General features: G+C 31.7%; 1 protein-coding gene and 1 long non-coding RNA gene across 5 annotated transcripts in view; one reads left to right on the top strand and one right to left on the bottom strand.

The window, feature by feature from the left end:
* Positions 1 to 17,775, bottom strand: part of LOC143226347 (locomotion-related protein Hikaru genki-like) — a 62,577-nt gene extending 44,802 nt beyond the window's left edge. The window contains exon 1 of one of the 3 annotated variants that reach the window (XM_076457208.1): positions 6,841 to 7,214. In XM_076457208.1, the coding sequence (XP_076313323.1) occupies positions 6,841 to 6,955 (115 nt within the window). In that variant the 5' untranslated portion in view covers positions 6,956 to 7,214. Of the gene's footprint in view, positions 1 to 6,840; positions 7,215 to 17,715 lie in introns of those variants that run through there. The other 2 variants (XM_076457199.1, XM_076457218.1) reach the window with 2 other exon arrangements.
* Positions 2,115 to 22,585, top strand: part of LOC143226357 (uncharacterized) — a 70,207-nt gene continuing 49,736 nt past the window's right edge. Inside the window, exons 1-3 of one of the 2 annotated variants that reach the window (XR_013014562.1) lie at positions 2,121 to 2,214; positions 9,505 to 9,553; positions 15,211 to 15,345. This is a non-coding gene — a long non-coding RNA (uncharacterized LOC143226357). Of the gene's footprint in view, positions 2,215 to 9,504; positions 9,554 to 15,210; positions 15,346 to 22,585 lie in introns of both variants that reach the window. The other variant, XR_013014559.1, reaches the window with a different exon arrangement.

Below are 22,585 nucleotides of genomic sequence, written 5' to 3' on the forward strand. Positions count from 1 at the left end.
GTGGTAGATGTCACAGTCATGCAATATAAGGCGACTATTGACCATTGCTGAATGTCAATACTACGTGATATAGAAATAAGTAACTACAGCTGCAGTGTTTTCAAAGAGTACTTCTACTACTTTTATGATAAAAAAATTCACTATTTGAGTGAACCATGCACTAAAATGTTTTTCCAAATCATCGAGTGCACTTCAGCTGTACAGTATTTGCAAACTTTATTTTTAACTTTCAGTTACAACCAGTGAGTTGACGTTAGTTAACGTTTAGACAAATGAAAACATTTATGTTTGGTTAGGAATTCTGAAACCAATGCGTGGGCTATTTCTTATGTTCAAATTTATAGTATGGATCTGGCTCTGTGGGCATTCTTCTACGCAGATTATGTGTGATTTATAAGGCCATCACAGCTGGAATTTTAATTATTATTAGAACAACACTATTACATTGATACTTTGTGCTGAAAATTTGAATACAATCATGTGCAGTTCTGTGCAATTCTTGGTTTCCAAGCACTCAGGTGATAATATATAGTGAATATTGGCAAAGGCTTGAATGAGAAACCACCTAAAACGTCTTCCGTTCACATATGTAGGAGTTTGTTTTACATATTGCAGTAGCTTTAGGTTTACTCATTCTATATTGTTTTCAGGTGAGCACTTCAATTTAATTTGAGTCGTCTTCTCGTAATGTCAACTGCAAGTGTTCCTTAACCTTTAAGTGGTAGTACTACAGTAGGCAAGATGAGAAGTGATTTTAGTTGTCACTTGTAACAGTAAACATGTTTTAATCTTCTCCCTATACATTGGTCTCTAAATGTACTGGTATGTACTAAAGTTGACAGCAAGAATGGAGATACAAGTTATGTGAATTACGGTTGAATGGCCCATTTTCACAATTGGCTTGTGACTGTGTGATTTGTCAAATCATCGTTCGAATTGGATTGTCACCTAATTAACAGATAATGACGTAGTGAGAGCTGTTATGTTAGTACTTTACTATGATGTATGATGTCAGTTATTGTATATAAATAGCTATCAATTTTCTATGTATTATCTAAAATGTAAAATTGTTTAATATGTGATAAGTTGTTTTGTGTATATATTACATCATATATAAACTTGTTCCTGTATATTGTATTATACACATATAGGCCCGGCATGACCAAGTGGGTTAAGGCGTTCGACTCGAAATCTGAGGGTCTCGGGTTCGAATCCCCGTCGCATCAAACATGCTCGCCTTTTCAGCCGTGAGGGCGTTATAAAGTGACGGTTAATCCCACTATTCGTTGGCAAAAGAGTAGCTCAAGAGTTGGCGGTGGGTGGTGATGACTAGCTGCCTTTCCTCTAGACTTACACTGCTAAATTACGGACGGCTAGTGCAGATAGCCCTTGAGTAGCTTTGCGCGAAATTCACAAAAACAATTATACACATGAGTAAACATACAAAGAGCACAATTTTAAGCAATATAAAATCTTTATCAGAATATATAAGTCTATAAATATTTAGTAAAACCTGGATTAAGAAGCTTGGATTACATCAAAATACAGCGCAACGTGTCCGGTCCTCACTTAACTGTGGTAAAATATGTTTTATTTCGAGACTTAAATATTTGTAAATAATTTTTTGCGCTGAATTAGGTGAGGATTGTAATGGTTTCTACATAAAATTGAAGAAAAAACATTGTTTTTACTAATAGTTTTTAAATAATTTGTTCAAAGAAGCGTAATTGAAATATTTGCTGATTTATTTTTACTTGGCCTGAATAAAGTGAGTTTACAATTATTAGATCATTTCAGAATAAAAGAAATGTGATATACTTTTAGTGTTCAGAAGTTTTAAATGAGGAATTATCAGCATTAGTATTATGATTTGCAAATCTGATCTATTTCTAAGTTTCGCAGATTGTGGATAATATTGGATATTTTCTCAGAATCTATTTTATACAGATGTAATTTGATTGCAGAATTTGTATGGCTTACGATAATGCAACTATTATGTTATAAGTTAACTAGGCACAATGTTACTTTATTTAGTTCAAGTTATATTTAACTTGTAACAGTGCCAAGCTTGTGTTGGAATGTTATTTTTGAACCACTTGGCTCAGCAATGTTAAGTTTCAGTTGCTGTAATAAAGACATTACCAACAGTTTTATCTCTCTTTGCCATTTATTCTGTCAACCTACTATAACAACCAGACAATAGCAGAAGAGTACGTAAGTATACCCATGCTATCTTGCATGAGTTGCTGTCGTTAATCAGCTGTCCAGCAAAATAATGTAGTGGCAATAGAAAAGTTACTTTGACATTTAATTGGTCATTCTGGTTAACATCATCTTTAATTTTACCTGATTGCCTATCATGATAGAAACATGACTTTCTAGCAATGTGAGACTGATGAAATTTTTAATTTCTAAAATATTTTAGAAAGGAAGCACCTTTATCATTATGAATAGTATTCTTTAGCAAATTGAGGCATTTCATGTAACAAGATTTGTCAAGGCAAATACAGTTTCGTGTGGAACTATTGAACTATAATTTTGAAAATCAGCTTTTTTACATATACATTACAGTTTGTGCGAAAGCCAATGAATAAATTGTTTATTGAGAATATATATAAAAAAATATTGATAACTTTAAAATTCTAGATTTAAAACTACTATTATAACGAACATTTGTAAATCTGAAACGTTATTAAGGTCGATTATATGTATTCTCGTTTTATAAATGTAAAAACTGAAATAGTAAGAAATTAAAAAAAATAGATACTTTTATCTAATTTGGTCTTGAAACTTACCTGTTGATTTCAAGTGCACCTCACAATAGCACAATAAAATACAAGTGCGCTTAGAAGTTAGTTACATAAAAATTATAATTTTGCGATGGAACGTGAGGGAAAATTGTATATATACATGTGTGTGTATTACTTATGTGTGCATTAAATATGTCATGGGGCTTTATAAGATGCATTTATTCTTTTTTATACTGATAGTTTTACGTAGGTATGGAGAAAATTAAATTCGGCACTTGACCCTATTTCTATTGTTTCGACAAAGCAAGCTGCTAGATATGATGTAATGCGGTGTTCTTGGAAGTGACGTGGTTTCTTTATAAAGGCAATAAAACACAGAGTGTATCTAAACGTTGTTACTGACGGAGTTAACCCTATACTGATGTATTTCCAACTTGATGAGCAAAGATTTTTTTCAAGATGATAAAGTTATAGTTAGCCCAGCTCGTAGTGACCGAAATTGTTTCACATTCTTACCTAGAACAATTACCACATGTCAATTTAATAGAAAAACTTTAGGATGAACCTAAACGTTGCGTTGACTTTTATATTTCGCTGGTATTGTCACCTATTTTAGACTGGATCCTTTGTAGAATAACAACTACATTCGAAGAAAACATGTTACAGAATTGTATATACACTGTACCAAGACAAATCCAGTACAGTATCGATATGATAGGTGTTTCAATTTGATGCTATAGGAAGTCTAGGTAAACTGACCTAAGGCAATTACAGTACTCAAAGTCACAAAAAATAATAAAAACAAACTATTGTGATACAAATAACATATAATAATAGTATTTAATTATGTCAGCATTTATGGAATTCGGATGGTTGTTGTTGTTTTGAATTAAGCATAAAGCTACACCATGGGTTATCTGTGCTCTGCCCACCACGGGTATCGAAACCCGGATGTTAGCGTTGTAAGTCCACAGATATACCGCTGGGCCACTGGGGTGGCAATTCGAATGGTTATATTTGTATGAATTAAACATTAGTATTTCATTCTTAGTGGGTATATATGAAGCTCTCTTCTAAAATTTTGTTTTCTAAGACTGAGACTATGTTGTTTAAATAACACTAGTCATATACTAATAAAAAACATAGAACTTCCACAATATCAAAATTATTACAATAACGGCATCATGGTGCGATATAATAATTATTTTGATAAATATTATAGTTTTTTTTCTTCCAACGAAATGTACGTTTTATTTATTGTTGTCTTGTGTGTAACGTCCCTGAGAATTCACTGAACCCAATATCTGTCGCGATACGGACACAGCTGTCAACAACTAGTTATCATGTTTGGCACTCACAATAACATTCAAGTATTTACTGACTCTCATCTGCTGTTACTGCATCCAACCTTCACTTTCACTAGTTTGATGTAAAAAAGATCTGATAGCGACTGCACTAAAGAATGTCCTTTTCTCTTTTAACAAATAAATTGAAATAATATCTATTCGGTTTTCTTTGCAAATTTCTAGGCTAGTGATATCCTAGTTGCCTCTTGAAAATAAATATGAATGAAACAACTTCTAAAACTTTTGATGTTGTCCATTTTAATATTTTGTGCTCTGATCCTAAATCATTAATCTCCTGCATAGCCCTATAAATTCTTTGTAATTTGATATTTTGTATAATGGACTTACTGCTTCCCTCCCAATGTATTATTTGTTCCAATCTTGAATGTGCAAATAATTCATATCGTGCATTGAGGAAACAGATAACAGATTTGTGCAGAGCCAAATTTTAAGGAAATAACAGAATACCATGATTCGAAGATACTTTAACTACGTAGCTTATACATTCATTTACCGACTGACCAAATTGGTGTTTAATCAAATTGCTTGTTGTGTGTTAATCAGACGTAGTATTGCTATGCGCACTATGTAATTATTGTGTGTTAATCAAATCTAGTATTGCCATGCGCACCATGTGATTGTTGCGTGTTAATCAGACCTAGGATTGCCATGCGCACCATGTGATTGTTGTGTGTTAATCAGACCTAGGATTGCCATGCGCACCATGTGATTGTTGTGTGTTAATCAGACCTAGGATTGCCATGCGCACCATGTGATTGTTGTGTGTTAATCAGACCTAGGATTGCCATGCGCACCATATAAAACACACTTTCCTTAGACTTTGGTTAACGAAGTCCCTAGATGATTTATTGGGACGAAGCTACTGGTAGTACATCACCCATAGTTTACTGGTACTCATATATGTACATGGACTATATCCGGGATGTCACTACGTTTTTCTGCGTTCTGTTTAGTACAAATTTCGAATTGTTGTAATTTAAAACAAAGTAAATGTTTAACCTGCTGATAAAATTTCGTTTTTATTTTTATAAAAAGTCTCAGTTGCATAACATTCTTCTAAATTATTTCGATTTTTAGATAATGTCTTCGAACATTTGAAAATAGAAATGCCCTGTAATACGCCTTTTATTACATTTTTATTACGTAATAAAATAAAATAATAATTTTAGAAAACAACAAGCATTTCAACCTTAATTTTTTTTTAGTTATTTATATTAAAAGTGTATAACATTTGCATTAATAATATAAAAAGAGAATTATAATAAATACGTAATAGTCTTTAAAATACGTATCTTAAATTAGGGATATTCGATTATGCTTTTAATATTTACTTAAGTGAGATATACTCAATTATTTCTTTAATTTTGTCATGGATAGCTTAGTATATTGAATTAGGGCTAAACTAAGTCTCTTAATCTGACTGAATCTTGTGAGATATTATTGGGTTTACTGCTTTAAAAAATGGGTAGCAGCGAGAATACCCAATTAACGAAACTAAACTTTCTAATCTTTATAAGTTAAAACGTGAAAACAGTGTGACTTGATTAAATGTAGTCGTTACTGGGTAACGTTTATTCTTGATCTACGTAAATAGCTTACTGTAATTAGAAGTTAATACTGAATAGTTCCTGTTGAATACGAATTAATAAAGATTACAGATTTCAAATTAACGACATTACACATATATTACAATCTCACGTACAGAAAAATTTTTTGCTAATGTAGTACAACATGACCCGTATTCCAAATTATTGTGTAGAGTACGTTCACATGCGCAATAATTCGTTTTGTTTATTGATGCGCATAATTAGTTATTTCTAATCCATGATGTCGTTATATACAAATGATTTATATACTATTTATATACATAGTACGATGATAATCTGTTCGGAATGACATTTTTCTTGGTTTAGAAAACTGCCATGCAAGCTTGTATGTCAAAAGGTGGTGTTTGTGTTGCTAGGCAACGAGCTGCATTAGAAATGATGAACGTTCATACGATAGTGCTATGAAATATGTGATAAAAAAATGCAGTAGTTAGAGAAATAGCGCCAGTTTGTGCAGAAGTATGTATATATATATATGTTCTATTTGTACCAAACTTTGCTTTAAAAAAATCAATGGAACAACAGCTTTCTCAGGGTTTCAAGGAGATTGTACAAGATATTTTGTTTAATGTCTCTGGAGAATTCACGCTTGAAGCTGTAACGTTGAGTGTATTTTTTTATGTACCAAAACGTTTTAGAAAGGAAACTATGTGCTAAGAAGTAAAGTACATAAATTAAGGTAAGAAAGAAACACACAAAAAATGGAAGATGGATTAGCTGAGATGTACAACGATAAATGATGAAGCAATTAAGAGATTGCTAAATAAACAGACCAAAGGAATGAAAACAACAGTACAAAGTCGCAGATAACTTGGTAACTAGACAAGCAAACAATGAGACATGACTACTTAAATAAATTGGTGAATCGATCGAGAAAGAAGGCACTATAAACTAAAGTATTTTGTACCTAATTATTGATAATTGGCTATGTGCAAAATTGTTAAAATGGCTTCAATTTTTCCACCTATCCCAGTATGTTAACATTGAATTTTATATTTACATAAGACGTTTGTAACAATTCTTCGCGGAATTAAACGTGTACACTTGACTTGATTTAAAGCTAGTATTTTAAAGTTCACTGAACAATTATAAGTAGAAATAAAAGTATTCACTTACCATGAATTGCGTCAACTTGATAGAAAGTGACCCAACAGAACACAATGAAAAATATATCTAGTTTCTCGAAGCTTCTGGTCACCCAAAATGACCTATGTACCCTTTTAGATAACATTTTGCTGAAATTTGATGAAATTTGTTCGGTATGACACGAAAGTCTACAATAGTTTTGCTTCTTATGATTTATTTTATTGAGGACTTAGTATTTGCTTAGGCTGATGAAATAAGTTTAGTTTTCACCATGAACATACAGATCATGCTACCCTCTCGTGCCTCAGTTTTTATTGTTATTTGAATTTCAGTTTGCCAGAACTAGTGAAGTTGTGCATGTGTTCAAGCTTACAAGTTGGAGAATCTCTGTGATTATGACAGTGTAGCCTTCAACTACATAGCAACCTTAGCTACGTAATCGATACGTCAGTCCAGCAACATCCAATAGCAGTATAGTACATGGCTAAATAACCAAATGAAAAAGCTAGAAAATGTAAGAAGGGCTTTACTCTAACAAAAGATTACATTAATAATAGAAAAATAAAAATGTTTCCTTTAGCAAAACAGTATTAGATTCTTTTAAATGATAGGTTTAAAATTGATAATGTATTTCATAGAAAATCGATTGCAGTAGAAATTAGTTTTTATTTGTCATACTAAAAGTTTCACAAAGTAGCTTATACAACCGTAAGACATGAAATAAAGTAAAATGGAGCTATTTCCTGTGTTTAATAATTCGTGCAAAGACTCCTACAAAAGTATATAATAACGTGACGAATGCTGTATAACTGAAAAAATAACATGTTCTAGATACACTGAAAAACTTGCGAAAATAATTAGAAAGTGTCACAATTTTGGGAACTTCACGCATATATTAGCTACAATATTTAAAGTTTTTCTCATTTTACATTATATATATATAACTATATATGACATCAATATAATCTCGTTTATCTCCGTTAGACGTTTCATTTTATAAAACAGGTAAGTTTTTAATAACGCCTACTTGTGTTTCTTACGAATTCTTTCACGAACACCTAAATCGTCAGGTCATCAAAAATGTTTGTTTGTTTCTTATTCCTCGCAAAGCTACATGAGGACTATCAGCACTATCCGTCTTTAATTTAGCAGTGCATAATTAGAGGGAAGGCAGATACTCATCAGCACCCACCTCTAAGTCTTGGGCTACTCATTTATCAACGAATAGTGGGATTGACCATAACATTATAGCGCCCCCATGGCTGAAAGGGCGAGCATGTTTTGGTGTAACGGAGATTTGAAGCCGCAACTCTCGGATTACGAGTCGAACGCCCTAAACACCTGGCCATGCCGGGCCGGTCGTCAAAGAATCTTTCACCACAATGGATATATATATGAATGTATATTATAACCAAAAAAAATGTTAAGCCATGAACAAAACGCATTAACATGAAACAAAACACGCTGAATATTTTTTAAAAGGATTCCAGGGTAAAAACTACATCGTCAGATTATAAAATGTACACTAAGTTTTGGAGATGACTTCGGAAGTAGGACCCACGTTGTGGTGGGGATACACTGTCTATCAGTCTTAACCTCCAATTTGCTAGTCTCACATAAGAAAATTAGAAATTAAGAGAGCAAGATGTGAGTGCTCAAGCCCATAACGTCCATAACTATATCGCTCTTTACTGCCTGCAGACAGTTGTGGGGAGATGACTGCTCTCTAAAGTAAACAATAATAAGATAAACATAAAAAGATAAAAAATAGATAAATAAAAAAGACCTAGGATACATTTTATAATCCCATGTTTTAGTTTGTACCCTAGGATACTTTTTAAAAATACGCAGCGTATTTTGTTTCATATTAATGTGTTTTGTATATAGTTTAAAAATTATGGTTATAATATAATTAATCAGAGGTTAGGATTTGCTGTTTTTAATGCAGTCCTTTCTCATGATTTTATTTATTCATTTAGCTTTATTTAGGTGCAATTATTTAATTTCACTTTATATATATTTATATATTGTTCACAAAATTATTTGACAAATGTAATAACTTAAATCTTTTTAGTTGCCTTGCTATGACCTATTTTTAAAAGAATGTAACTGTTTTCAGTAATCCCATGATGATTGTTTTACATGTAACTAGATTTCATGGGGTGGGAATGTATAGAAGTGAGACACGGAGGGGCATTTATCCCAGGAATGAAACTGACAAAAATAAAAACTTTAGGTTAGAGCTCGCCATAGGCTAATGAACAAACAGGCCACACATAATGACGAAGAGGAGAAATACCACAAAGATTCAAAAAACGAGCAATGGCGTATTATAATAAAATTTGTATGCGCATGACGAATATAAGATACAATAAAGTACCAGAAAGATTAGACAGGGAAAAAGAATAGTTAAAAAATACTAAAAATAAAGTTGCAAAGACTGAATGAAGATCCATTTAGGTGTGGAGTAAACAATCGACATATACAACCAAGTGTCTATGAATTTAATGTTTGTAATATAAGTATTAATCCATTTAGGTGTGGAGTAAACAATTGACATATGCAGCCAAGTGTCTATGAATTTAATGTTTGTAATATAAGTATTAATCCATTTAGGTGTGGAGTAAACAATTGACATATGCAGCCAAGTGTCTATGAATTTAATGTTTGTAATGTAAGTATTAATCCATTTAGGTGTGGAGTAAACAATTGACATATGCAGCCAAGTGTCTATGAATTTAATGTAAGTATTACTTTGGTTTTCCAACAGCTGCGTTTCATCTTAGTCCAAGTTTCTCGTGCTATTCCCACAAATATCATTAGACTTAGCATGTAAATAGCAGAATAATGAGAGAGGCAGAATCAAAATATTTACAAAACTATAACCACCAAATCGCATACTTCGTTGTATTCAGAAAATTATATAAATAAACGTAATATTAATTACTTATTTCTGTAAAATTATACTGTGTGAAGTAGCAACAAATTAATTAAGTATTTATGGAAATTTTGGTTATATTATTAACAAATTTGAATTTCAAGAGTCTTAATTTATTTTTTGTTAAAAGGTAATGTTTTGTACGCAATTTCAAACTATATAGCTAATAATACTACATATAAAGCTCATTGTCACCGGTTCACAGTATGTGTAAATATATTGCAAAAAGCCCGTAAAGGACGCGCTACGTTTGTGTTGTGTAAAAGTTCCTAAATTTGTTTCCGTGACAAAAATAATTAAATTATATCAATTTTCTTAAAGTGACAACCTGGCATACACAGTTCGAAATGAAAAAATTAAGGTTTTGTTAATATGAATGTGTGCAATGTACAAAAGCAGAGTATTATAAAAGATCCAACTAATATTATTCAACGAGAAACTATACTAAATAATTCCATATAACCTATATAGTAACAAACACAATGCTTTTCCTGGTGAATATTTATATATAAAATGTATTTGAAATACAATTTATAAGTACTTCCACTTCAGATTGGCTTTTATTCGAAAGGTCACATAACGTTTTTCAAAGGTCCGGCATGGCTAGCTGGGTTAAGGCGTTCCACTCGTAATTTGAGGGTCGCGGGTTCGAATCCCCGTCGCATCAAACATGCTCGCCCTTTCAGCCGTGGCGGCGTTATAATGTGTCGGTCAGTCACACTATTCGTTGGTAAAAGAGTAGCCCAAGAGTTGACAGTGGATGGCGATGACTAGCTGCCTTCCCTCTAGTCTTACTCTGCTAAATTAGGGACGGCTAGCGCAAATAGTTCTTATGTATTTTTGCGCGAAATTCAAAAAACAAACAAACGTCTTTTAACCTCAATATTCGTACCGGTTGAGGCCCAATGGTTAGCGAGCCATGTCGTGGATCCGAGAATCTGTGGTTCACGCCTTCTTACCGAAAGAAAAAAATGCGTTTCGCATTTTGAGGCCAAGAATTACTCATAAAGGTGATGATTTAATTCCAATATTTGGTCTAAGTATACTAGTCCAACATTATACAGGTGTTGGTGTTAACTAGCTACTTTTCCCTTGTTGTCTATCACTTAAAAATCTGGGACTTGTTACCTTATTATTATTTATTTCGTACAAGTCTCTGATTTATTATGTTACTTATTACTATTACAAATGGTCGGAAATTTAGTTTTATTTCAAAAGTTAATTTAATTTCGATGTGTATAACATTTATGATATTTACCAACAGGCTGATATACATTATTTTTTATATAACACCTATATATTTTAATATACAAACAACAATACAATTTATAATAAAGGTTATTACAAATATATAGGAGACATTTACAAAATTATAAACTATACCGAGTTTTCTAGAATTGAATATTTTGTCGATGTTCTAAGTCCATGACGAGCAAATTAATTTTTAGTTGATATCGTTTCACCTTGCTTAAGTTATCTAGCTGTCTTTTCTTGACTGGCCTCACACCGCTTACAAGCTGACTTTTTACTGATGAAGATATTTAATGTCCTGGTAGAAATACTAACGTTTGAAATAAATTAACTGAAGTTAAAAGTATGTAATTTTAAAATCTATAAATGTTCCTGGTCAAATATGTGTAGTTTTCCGATTGGTATGAGTTAATCACAATTATAACTTGAGAGGCTTGTAGTTTAGTGTGTGTAGTGACCAATAATATTCTATATATTTCTCTTGGCGAGTCTCTTTATATATTTTAAAGGGAGATTCAAGAATGTTCAAAGACAGTCTAGTGTTTTCGAAAACAATATGTTGTTGATTCTTGCTCTTGAGAATATTCTACAAATTTACAGAACAGGTGGGACTTACGCAATACATATCCAACAATAAATATATCACATGCATCAAACTGAAACAAACGTAGGTATTATAATAAATGTGTAACAGTAAATCCATTACAGACTGTTATATATAGCTTTGCTAGAAATTCAACAAACATCTCTTACCCCCTTCGATGATTAAACATCTATGGTTTTGTCTAAAAATAAAGACAAAACATGATACACGGAAATTATAGCAATGTTTTAAGTATGGATCCTTTCACTTCCTTCACTTATTAGAAATTAAGTGTTTCTATTGGTAACAGATGAATGAACATTCTATATGTTCGAAGAGTATATACTTAGCATGGAAAATACCTTCATAAAAGCTACAAAAGCACATTCATATAAATTACAGAATTTACGTATAATTTACTATATGTTGTGTTTTGTTTTCAGTATTAATGCAATGCTTAATCAAATTACGACTTATAAGGAATCAAATACTAAATTTTACAAAGGTAATTAGTGGTATAACTAATACATCTATCGTCAGATACATATTAGCAGCGGCGTATGCTGTAAGTCTGAGGGCTTTAACACTAAACATCGGGCTTCGATAACCCGCAATAGAAAATGCACAAATAACCTGTTGTGTAACTTTGTACTTAACAACAAACAAATAAAACAGCTAGTTCAATTTAAAAGCGAAAGCTGAAAGTCAGTTAATTACATTTTTTTCTTATTTTCTGTTTTGTTTGAGCAACCTGCGATATTTATTGCTTGAAGAAATACGGTGTATAGCTTTTGCTTTACAACATGGTTTGCACCGTATGCTACAAATAAGTTAAACAGTCAGGCTAAGAAACCCCAATGATTAGCCATAAACTTCCCTAATTTAAAATTGCTGTTTGGATGGAGATCAACCAGCCAGCCTCACTCGCCATCTGTTTGGATACTCTTAAACGAATAGTGAAATTGTCTGTTACTTTTATAAAACTTCCATAGCTGAAAACATAGAACGTCTTCTGCTGCAATTCGAACATTGGATCTTAAGAACTGCAGCCCAGCCTTTTAATCAGTAGTCCATTCCCAAAAATGAAAGGTGTGTGTGTGTGTAAGTTGTTGGTTTACAAATACGAATACATTAGTTTTTTACGAGAAAAATAATTGGCATTAGGTAAAGAAAAAGCTGAAAAAAGTGGGTCTCGTTTTATGTTATCACAAACTATCCATACAGTTCTTCACCCATATTTACTAATAATATATTTCTGTCTTTGGCATAATAATATATACATATAAATGCATATAATTACTTTAAGGTGATGAGTGTGATTTACAATGGATTTTGCAAAGAACCTTTTAATGCTATGTTTATATTAGACACACACACATATATATACTCTTTATCTATTTCAACATTTTCTTCGAGCGAGTTTACAATCACAGACCCAGGTGCACTACCGCTGCTACCTAGCTTCCTATCTTTCCTGAATATCCTCTTCTGCTTAATTGGAGATAAGTAAATACTTGAAAATTGCACTGAAACTATTCCGCGCCAAACAGCACTTCCATTACCAAACCACCTTATCTGAAAGGATTGAGGAGCACGAGCTGATTACATTACTTCGTGAAGGACGTATTTTCATTTAATCTACAGATTGGTTAAAGTAGGAGCTTCAATTTTCCGTTATGTTGGTTTTCACGGAATAAAAATGGTCTTTTAGCTTAAATTTACACGTGTCTTGTTTAAAATATATCTTATATCGAACTAGCACTCAGATGGAATTAATAAAATGGAAAAGCAGAAGAATGTCCATAATAAAGGAATCCACTTAACAATACCAATTAGCAAAATATTTTTTTCACTCCTTTGTTCATTCGTAGTGATGAGTGGATTTCTTTTTATCGACATTCTTGCTTTCACCGTTTTCATCACTTACATCTAAATTCTAGTTCGGTGCTCTTTCAACGAGACATTGCACGTTCGATGAAGTAAATATTAATGATATGGCTTAAATGCACCTCAGACGAAAAATATTGAGAATGCTAATTAATATCCCTAAACATTTAATCACGTTACGTGTCACAGTAAGTGAATTACTGCAAACAATAAAACACAACTATTTACTCCTAATAACATTTTCTGAAACGTCTTATTTAAGCGAATGTTTTTAGTAAATGTTTTTTTTTAAATTAACGCATTTTCTAATACTGCGTTTCTCATAACACCTTTATAAAACCGGATAATGCAAAATCTTACAGTTGTGGCATTATTTATTTGCATGTTAAATTTACATTAATATGGTACAGCATTAAAATCGAAGTTGTTTAAAATTGGACAAGTGCTATTCAAACAAAAAATTACAATAAAAATAAATATAATTAGCTTTATGAGTATGAATGATTATCACTTCTGTATGAAGATAAAACTAAATAAATGATTAAAACGTAACGTTTTTTTATCTACTCATTTAAATATATTTATCAAAACTGTGTATGGTTCTACAAACTCTACGTGTTTAGACGTTACTTTGGGAGCAATTCCCAAAACCAAAAATACATTATACATATATCACCGTCACTCCAAACATGCTCGCCCTTTCACCCGTGAGGGCGTTATAAAGTGACGGCCAATCCCACTATTCGTTGGTAAAAGAGTAGCCCAAGAGTTGGCGGTGGGTGGTGATGACTAGCTGCCTTCCCTCTTGTCTTACACTGCTAAATTAGGGACGGCTAGCGCAGATAGCCCTCGAGTAGCTTTATGAGAAATTCAAAAACAAGCAAAAAACAATACATCGAAAAAACAGAAAACTTAACTACTTTTGTAGTGCATCCGTACCATATCCTACTTAAACATTTGGTTTAAACTTTACATTACGTAATGATTCAGTCTCAGCTCTATCCATGTAAAGGTTGCCTAACAAAGATGAAAGAGACAACCCTACAGCTAATATAAACATCTGGTTTAAATGTTCTTTCCGCAACGCTTCAATTTCAGACATATCAATTTAAAGTCATGTAACGACGGTGAAAGGGACCATTACACCGCTAGTCTGTTATATTGTTTGCTAAATTTTTGTTAACTTGATAAAACTGGTTCTGAACACATGCTTTCGTTAAATGTAATAGATATCGATCATTTCAACTGTTGGAATCTTATTGCATATATATTTTATTTTCGAAACTCCTAATAGTATATTCTACTGAAACTTAGCGGATAATGCATTAAAAAATACAAGTTGGTTTTCCTAAGTTAAAATCACTTTTGCAACCACCCGTATAAATACTATTGTAATCTTAACTGAATATATATTTTTATCTCTTAAAAAAAGAAAACGTATAAGCTGTGGATTTAGCTGTTTCATAGAATGTTGTATCTATATTTGAAACTATAAACAATTAGCAAAACGTCATATTTTCATTTGTTATTGGATTTTAGAATTAATTGTGCTAAATATTACTTTTTGTTGACTGTAATGAAATATGATGAACGTTAAGTTCATGTTTAAACCTAAGCATTTTAGTTTTATCTGAGATTATGATTTATAGCATATTCCATGATGAATGTTTCGTCTAGATGTCATCTCTTAACATCCACACGTTTTGTCTAATCCTAAACACAATTTGCATATACCTTCCAGGAAATCCTGGAAGGGTTATATACTCGTATGCTTCGACATTCGGCTCTGGCTTATTTATAATATCTTTTGGGAAACTTTATGTTCTCTATCAAAGTTGGGATGCACTCTATAGACACACCAGGAAGTGACACAAAGGTAGGTGCTGAGATCTTGTCTCTCATGTCTGGTCCTTTCTTTAAACTGAAACCAAGTCATATTAGTTTATCAATAAGCTTTTGCTTATTGACATAACGTTTTTAGTCGCATAGTGTTTTAAACAATAATACTAGGTCATAACAATGTCCATTTACACGCTTATTTCTTTGAGTCTTAACAAAGATGAAATAACTCTATCTTATGTATGCACGTACGTAGTTTTACAGTAGGATTATCTTGGATTGGCAAAGTTAAAACGTTCGATACGAAACTATAAACTATCGATCGTAAACGATAAGAACTGCCTAGAGATGATTTTTCATGTGAAACTTTTACCCTACTATTTATTGTCATATATTTTTATATTACCGAAAACTGATGCATTATTTATATTTATATACATAAGTAAAAACGCTAAAAAATCCAGAGGCTTTGTAAATGAACAAATTAGAATGCAACTGCGTTGCTGAACTGATTTAAGATATAATAAACCTTCTTGATGACATTTGTCGTCCCCAGGGATTTTATGACCTAATAAAAGCATCGATTTAAAGGTTTGTCTGCTTAAAAGAAAAAATTTTATCACTAAATAAAAACCTGGATTTTTGCAACGTATTGTATATATGTGTGTGTGTTTGTTGTTAATTAACACCATTCCACCACAAAACTTATTTTACAGAAATCAAAGACAACATTACAGGCAGACACACACCTAATTATGAAATTATTTCGACATCTTAGAGCCTATGAAATATCCTACTGCATGTTTTTCTCATTTAATGTATAAAACTGCTTTTTTGTTACTTAAATGACGTTGAAGCTAAATAATGTTAATCGTGCATATCTATATATATATTAATGAATACATTGTTAACACAGTATTACATTTACGGCAAAGATATATTGTAAATCACTCTGGTAACTTAATTAGTTACATAGCGCAAGGCTTATGGAAGTTACTTCTTTACCAAAAATTATCGATACATTATATACACATTTCTTGAATAGCACTTTGTACGGACAGGAGCTAAAAGGCCGCGCCAAAGATCCTTAGAAATCAGGGGGTAGCCATCCCTAATTTCGAGTTGTTGCCAACAAAAGAGCAACCATTCATCATCTGCTTCCACAAGAGTTTCGTCTGAATTTGCAATGGACAATGGGATTGATCGTGGCTCGTATTTTTACTCACAGCCAAAAGTGCGGAAAGTGTTTCACTGTGTAGGAACGCAGAACGAACCTTTCGATTTGCAGCCAGTAATACTAGCCCCTAGACCACTCTCGGCATTTGATTAGAAAATAACTTTTCATTGGTTTTTATTAAGGCGACTTCTCTTAATGGGCCCCCATTGGCACAGTGTTATGTACGTGAAATTACAACGCCACAAACTTGGTTTTAATACCCGTGGTGGACAGTGCAGAGATAGCCCACTATCATGTTTTGTGCTTAACTTCAAGCATACAAACTTGCAATGAACGAAATCTGCTGATTTTAATTAGCACAGCATGTTGATTTTAATATGCTATTTATCTTTTAAATTGAATGGTAACAGAAACATATGTTTACTGTAAAATACATTTATATACGCACATTTGCAAATATTTGATAGACTAAATATTTTATTTAAAATTAATTAGTTTCGTGATAACAGTTATACGAGGTTGTCATACAAAAATTATTCAAGCAGTTGAGAATAACATGATCTCCAAAACTATTTACTATTTTTGCATCTAACGATTCAGTGATTTGTTTGATGTGACAAAAAAAATGACACAAAGCGCTGTTGTTTTTATCGCAGTTTCTTAAAACTGCTTCCCACGCCCTGGTGGGACAGCGTTAATTAAGTTTACGGACTTACAACGCTAAAATCCCGTCGTTTCATTCCTCGTGATGAACACAGCACATAACTCCACGTGGCTTTGCTTTTAAACCTAGAAGCTTTTTCCACTTGTCCTAATAAAACAGTAGTATACGATATAATTTTCTAAGCAAAGTCACTGGTCAAAAGTGTCCTCGAAAATGTATTTCTTATCACTGTATATTCTTAGAATATTATTTTGGAATTTACTTTAATTTGAAATAGATATTACGCTTTAATTAAGCACGTGAAATCATACAAGAAATAACTAACATAATGCAAGCACACATGAACACATCTGATTGTTATCAGATTGATTAAAACATTTACCTAAATGATACCTTAAAGATACAATAGACTCTCTAATTACCCCTACTTTTTAAATACAAAAATAAACATTTCTTTTCACTACTTTTCTTATTTTGCAGCTATTTTTAGTTTTTCTTTTCTTGCACGCTAAGTTTAATCATTCCATACTTTTCGATCAAAACTAAGCTATATATGTAGCTCTCACCTGGTGTTCTAGCCTTTCTGTTTCAACAACCCTAGTTCCAGACTTTGTAACAGAAGTGACAATATTAAAGAATGCCCTAGATACTGAAACAGTGCCTGAAAAATCTACTTATCAGGAATGCAGAACGTGAGCAAAAGAACAATCAATCAAAGTTCGGTTTTATAATTTTTTTTCCCTTTGAAAATAATCAATCATCTTTCGATAACTGCTTACTAGAACTGGAACTTTGATATTTTAAGTTTCTAAATAACGTATGTCTGTCGGCTGAAAAGTCTTAACTGATAAACTTTTATTTATAAACCAGCAGCAAAAGAACAAAACAAACTATTTTTTGTTTTTGTTATTATTGTAATCTGTTTCAGTATTGAAATAATAAACGCTAGTAAAATATTAGAACTTTGTTAATTACGTTCTTTTATAATAATTTGGCAGTACAAAAAATTCATTTTAAAGTTCAAATTATGCTATTGAGATCTTAATTTGATTCGAAAGACAAGTTATCTTGGTCTCAGTGGTTCAACAGCATGTTTGAAAGTTATAAGAGTAAACATCGAGTTTTGATACCCTCAATGGGCACAATACAGATAGCTCATTGTGTAATTTTTTTGTTTAATGATAATCGAACAAAGAATCTCATATCTATAAAGATTCATTAATAAAATTATATTGGTGGAATATATTATAGAGAAGTGTACTGTATCCCAGTAATGTATATGTAGGATTAAACTTGTTGAGAAGAAGGCATCATATAGTTGGCAATATGTCAGTAAGGAACCATTGACAATTACAAACAGGAACAATGATCAAACCTCTAATTCCCATAAAAGAATGTCACACTCGATTTTTTGAAATAAATAAATCTCAATGTTAATGATTTTGCTAATTTCCTTATAAACTGATCAATTGTTGTCTTTTTAAGGTTTTGCTCTTAATGTTTTCACGTTTGCTTACGTAAACTCGTTATTTAAAATAGAGAAAATAAATACGAGTTGATTTTTCTCCTGGCTTTAGTATTTCATTATTTTAAGTTAAATTATGTCCAATCTCCTATTTACTTAAGGGTTTCTTAAGTTCTAAATTAACAGCATTACAAGTTAATATATATATTGTTTGTACTCTATTACTAATACAGTAATGTCGTTGTGTGTGGTTCCATATAATAAACTATACTGTTTGTGCTCAGTTACCAACACACTGATATCATTGTGACATGTTCGATAAAGTATACATATATATTGTTTGTGCTCAATTACTAACACACTAATGTCATTGTGTTTAGTTCCATATCGTAAAATACGTTGTTTGTACTCAATTACTAATACACTAGTGTCGTTGTGTCTAGCTCCATACAGGAAAATATACTGTTTGTGGTCAGTTATTAACACATTAATGTCATTGTGTCCAGTTGCTAGCACACTAATGTCATTGTGTTTAGTTCGATAAAGTATATACGTTTATAGTTGGTGCTCTGTTACTAACACACTAATGGTATTGTATTTAGATGCACATCTCTACTCTCTCGCATGGCCTTAAATTATACAACATTTTATTTCTATGAAGTAAGATTCTGGAGGATGAAAGACCAAAATTAGGATTAGCTATAATTTCGTCACCTTCAATCCATACAAATAATCTTGAATTCCTTTTCAGTGGACGACCACAGACCGAGCTTCTATCGAACAAATATTGACACATTTTGAATTACACGTTCTTTCACCATCTTATTTCAATGCTTTTCAACGATGTCTGTAGATGTATATAAACAAAGTTAAGCTTGAAAAACAAGAAATGCTTAATCTGAATGATCTAAATTCATCTATTTAATGAATGCTCAGAACTATCTTCTCACTAAAGTTTTGTTCGAAACTGAAAATACCATATATTACATAAATTGTATATAAAAGCAGAATCATGTTCAAGTGAACTATAACTCAGTGCGCGTACATATAATTCTCAGATAAACCTTTTATTCAAAAATATATTCTAGGAAAACATAGTGTTTGTCAACAGCGTTTGAGATTTCCATTGAGGATCAGTTTATTTTAAAAGAAAGTTTGCATCGCGATGCACTATCTTCGTCATTTATTTTATTGACTTTATTTTGAAAGCCAGACCTTTAGTCTCTGGAGACAGTATCATACTTTTCGGAAGATGGAAATATATGGAAAAGAACTGAAGATTTTATGGAGCATATCTTTTAAAGCTATTTTCTCTGTTCGTCTTAAAAACCATATATATACATATATTTATATTATTAATCTGAATTATCCAACATACACGTTGCTAAAAATGAATTTCGTAGTAAGAAATGGTTTAAGGATTTCTAAATATGTAAAGTAACTTGTCTTTCTTATAAGTTTTGAATGATAAATGACGAAATTAGACCAAAAACCTCAAAGCTCCAACAAATTTTTTGCTTGGTCTAAAATATTCAAGAACATGAATTAAATTATACGTAGGTCAAAATCAAATGGTCAAAATCAACATTTTTACTACCATTTCTTAATATTATTTCATAATTGTTACTGATTTATATTAAGATAAAACGCGAATAAATTTAAAGCAAAGGAATAGTTCCTCTTTATAACGAGTGGTTCAACAAGATTTATATGACGAATTAATTCTGAGTTTTTTTTACTTTGATTGAGTTTGAGAAGGAAATAGACTGGATACGAATATACAAAGATACAACGAAACAAGCTTTAATTATACTAAAAACAACAAAATAATGGTTTGTTTTGAATTTCACACAAATCTGCAAGAGGGCTATCTGCGCCAACCGTTCGTAATTCAGTAGTGTAAGACTAGAGGGAAGGCAGCTAATCATCACCACCCACCGCCAACTCTTGGGCTATCTTTTACCAATGAATAGTGAGATTGACCGTCACTTTATAACGCTTCCACGGCTGAAAGGGCTAGCACAGATAGCCCTCGTGTAGCTTTGCGCGAAATTCAAAACAAACAAACCAAATATATCGAAAAGATGTTTTATTTTCTAAACTATTGATTCCTTTAACCAGATAAACCAGGTATAACATAAACATTTCCTTTTTAATTTTTAAGCAATTAGTTTAACGTAATATTCTTACTCCCGTTAGTTTTTTAGTTTCGTAAAAATTCTGCCAACGATATGAGGACTAAACCTTTTTCTACTGTTACATAGTTCATTAATAATTATTATAAGAAAAGTGGAAAAGTTTCGAAAACCTTCGAATTTGTTTAATTAGTTTTACCCATGTTTTATTTGCGATAAGTTTTTGTTATCTTTTCAACATCTTTACTCAAACGACGAACATTTTTTTGAAGTTGATCTCTTTTATTCACCAGAAATGGATATCATGTCTTATAGCCAACAAATTTACTCAACATATAAAAATACAGGGGAACGTAAATTAAACATATGTTCACTAAAAGTGTCGATTATACATGCACTGACTTAAAAGCTAGCACAATATATTGTTTATTACCCTAAAATGACTTTCAAAGAACGTCGCTTTAAGGTGTCGCTTTGTTTTTTGTATGCTCTTTACCTTTGCACAAATGCAGTCATTTGTTTAGCAATAATCAGAGAAGACTGGTCGAGAAATAATACTTAAAATATGCATACACAACCAAAATTACAATGAATTTACTGTGTATCACTTGTGTTAACTTGCAGTTGGTTATGTTTCGAAGTTTTTTTTTTTTTTTTTATAAAGATATGATAAAAGAGTGTTCCGAGTTTAGCAGGCAGATAGGACATTACATAAAACTTCATTCAGAAAAATACAAATTTCGAACTTTCCTTAGGTTCAAAATAGTGTACTTACGCCAAACTAATAACACCTATATCTTGATATTTAAGATTTATCTATTTATCATGAACATACATTTATTAGAGCTGGAACGACCGTATTTCAAAAGAGACATTTTGATATTCATATCTCTTGTCTAAAATGTTCATTCAAGTTACAAAGATATCTCGGTACATTTATGAAACAATTCTAAATCATAAAAAATAGCAGATCACTTGTATCACATCAAAGCTTATAGTATGGAAATTACTTTTTAACCCAATTTGTCCAAAATCAATTGCCTCCGCTAGTACAGCGGTAAGTCTACGGATTTACAATGCTAAAATCAGAGGTTCGATTTCCCTCGGTAGGCACAGCAGATAACCCGATGTGGCTTCGCTATAAGAAACACACACCAAAATCAATTAGATCCTAAATCCTCTGAAAAAACATTTCCTGAGCACTAAGAAACTTTGTTTAAGGCGGTATTAATCGATTTATTACATAGATGAAACTAAATCTTTACAAATATTTTCTTGTAGTTTTTTTTATAATGCCACTAATTTTTATTTTATCTCCATATGATTTATATTTCACACATCACAAGTTTTTACTTTTAATTTCTGGCTTTACTGTTGATAAAAATACGGTTAATTATATAGGCTCAAACTGAAATAGCAATAATTCTTATTCGGAATAACTGAAGTGTTAGTCAAAAACATATGGTAGAAAGGTATTCAGGATTCAATACGTATGTTTAAGCAATACAAGTATCAACATCTTTATTCAGAACAAGAAAATATCATAACCATAAAAAACATATTAGATAGCCTAAAATTCTGTCTTTGTAGATTTTTTTATTTCTTTATGAAACATCTCAAAATACAAATAATTATCACAGTAACTGCAGAAACAAGCTTACTTTGCACTATTAGTTTTCAAACGTTTTATACGGTTACGAATCAAATTATCTTATATATATCTATATGGTTAAATTATTGTTGTTATCTTACAACGAACACTGAAACTTTCAGACTGAACAAATGTACAAAAGTTAATAAGCTGTTAATTAAAACAAATGTGATTTTCAGTATGCA

The sequence above is a fragment of the Tachypleus tridentatus genome, chromosome 1 (assembly GCF_004210375.1).
Source record: "Tachypleus tridentatus isolate NWPU-2018 chromosome 1, ASM421037v1, whole genome shotgun sequence".
Lineage (NCBI taxonomy): Eukaryota > Metazoa > Arthropoda > Merostomata > Xiphosura > Limulidae > Tachypleus > Tachypleus tridentatus.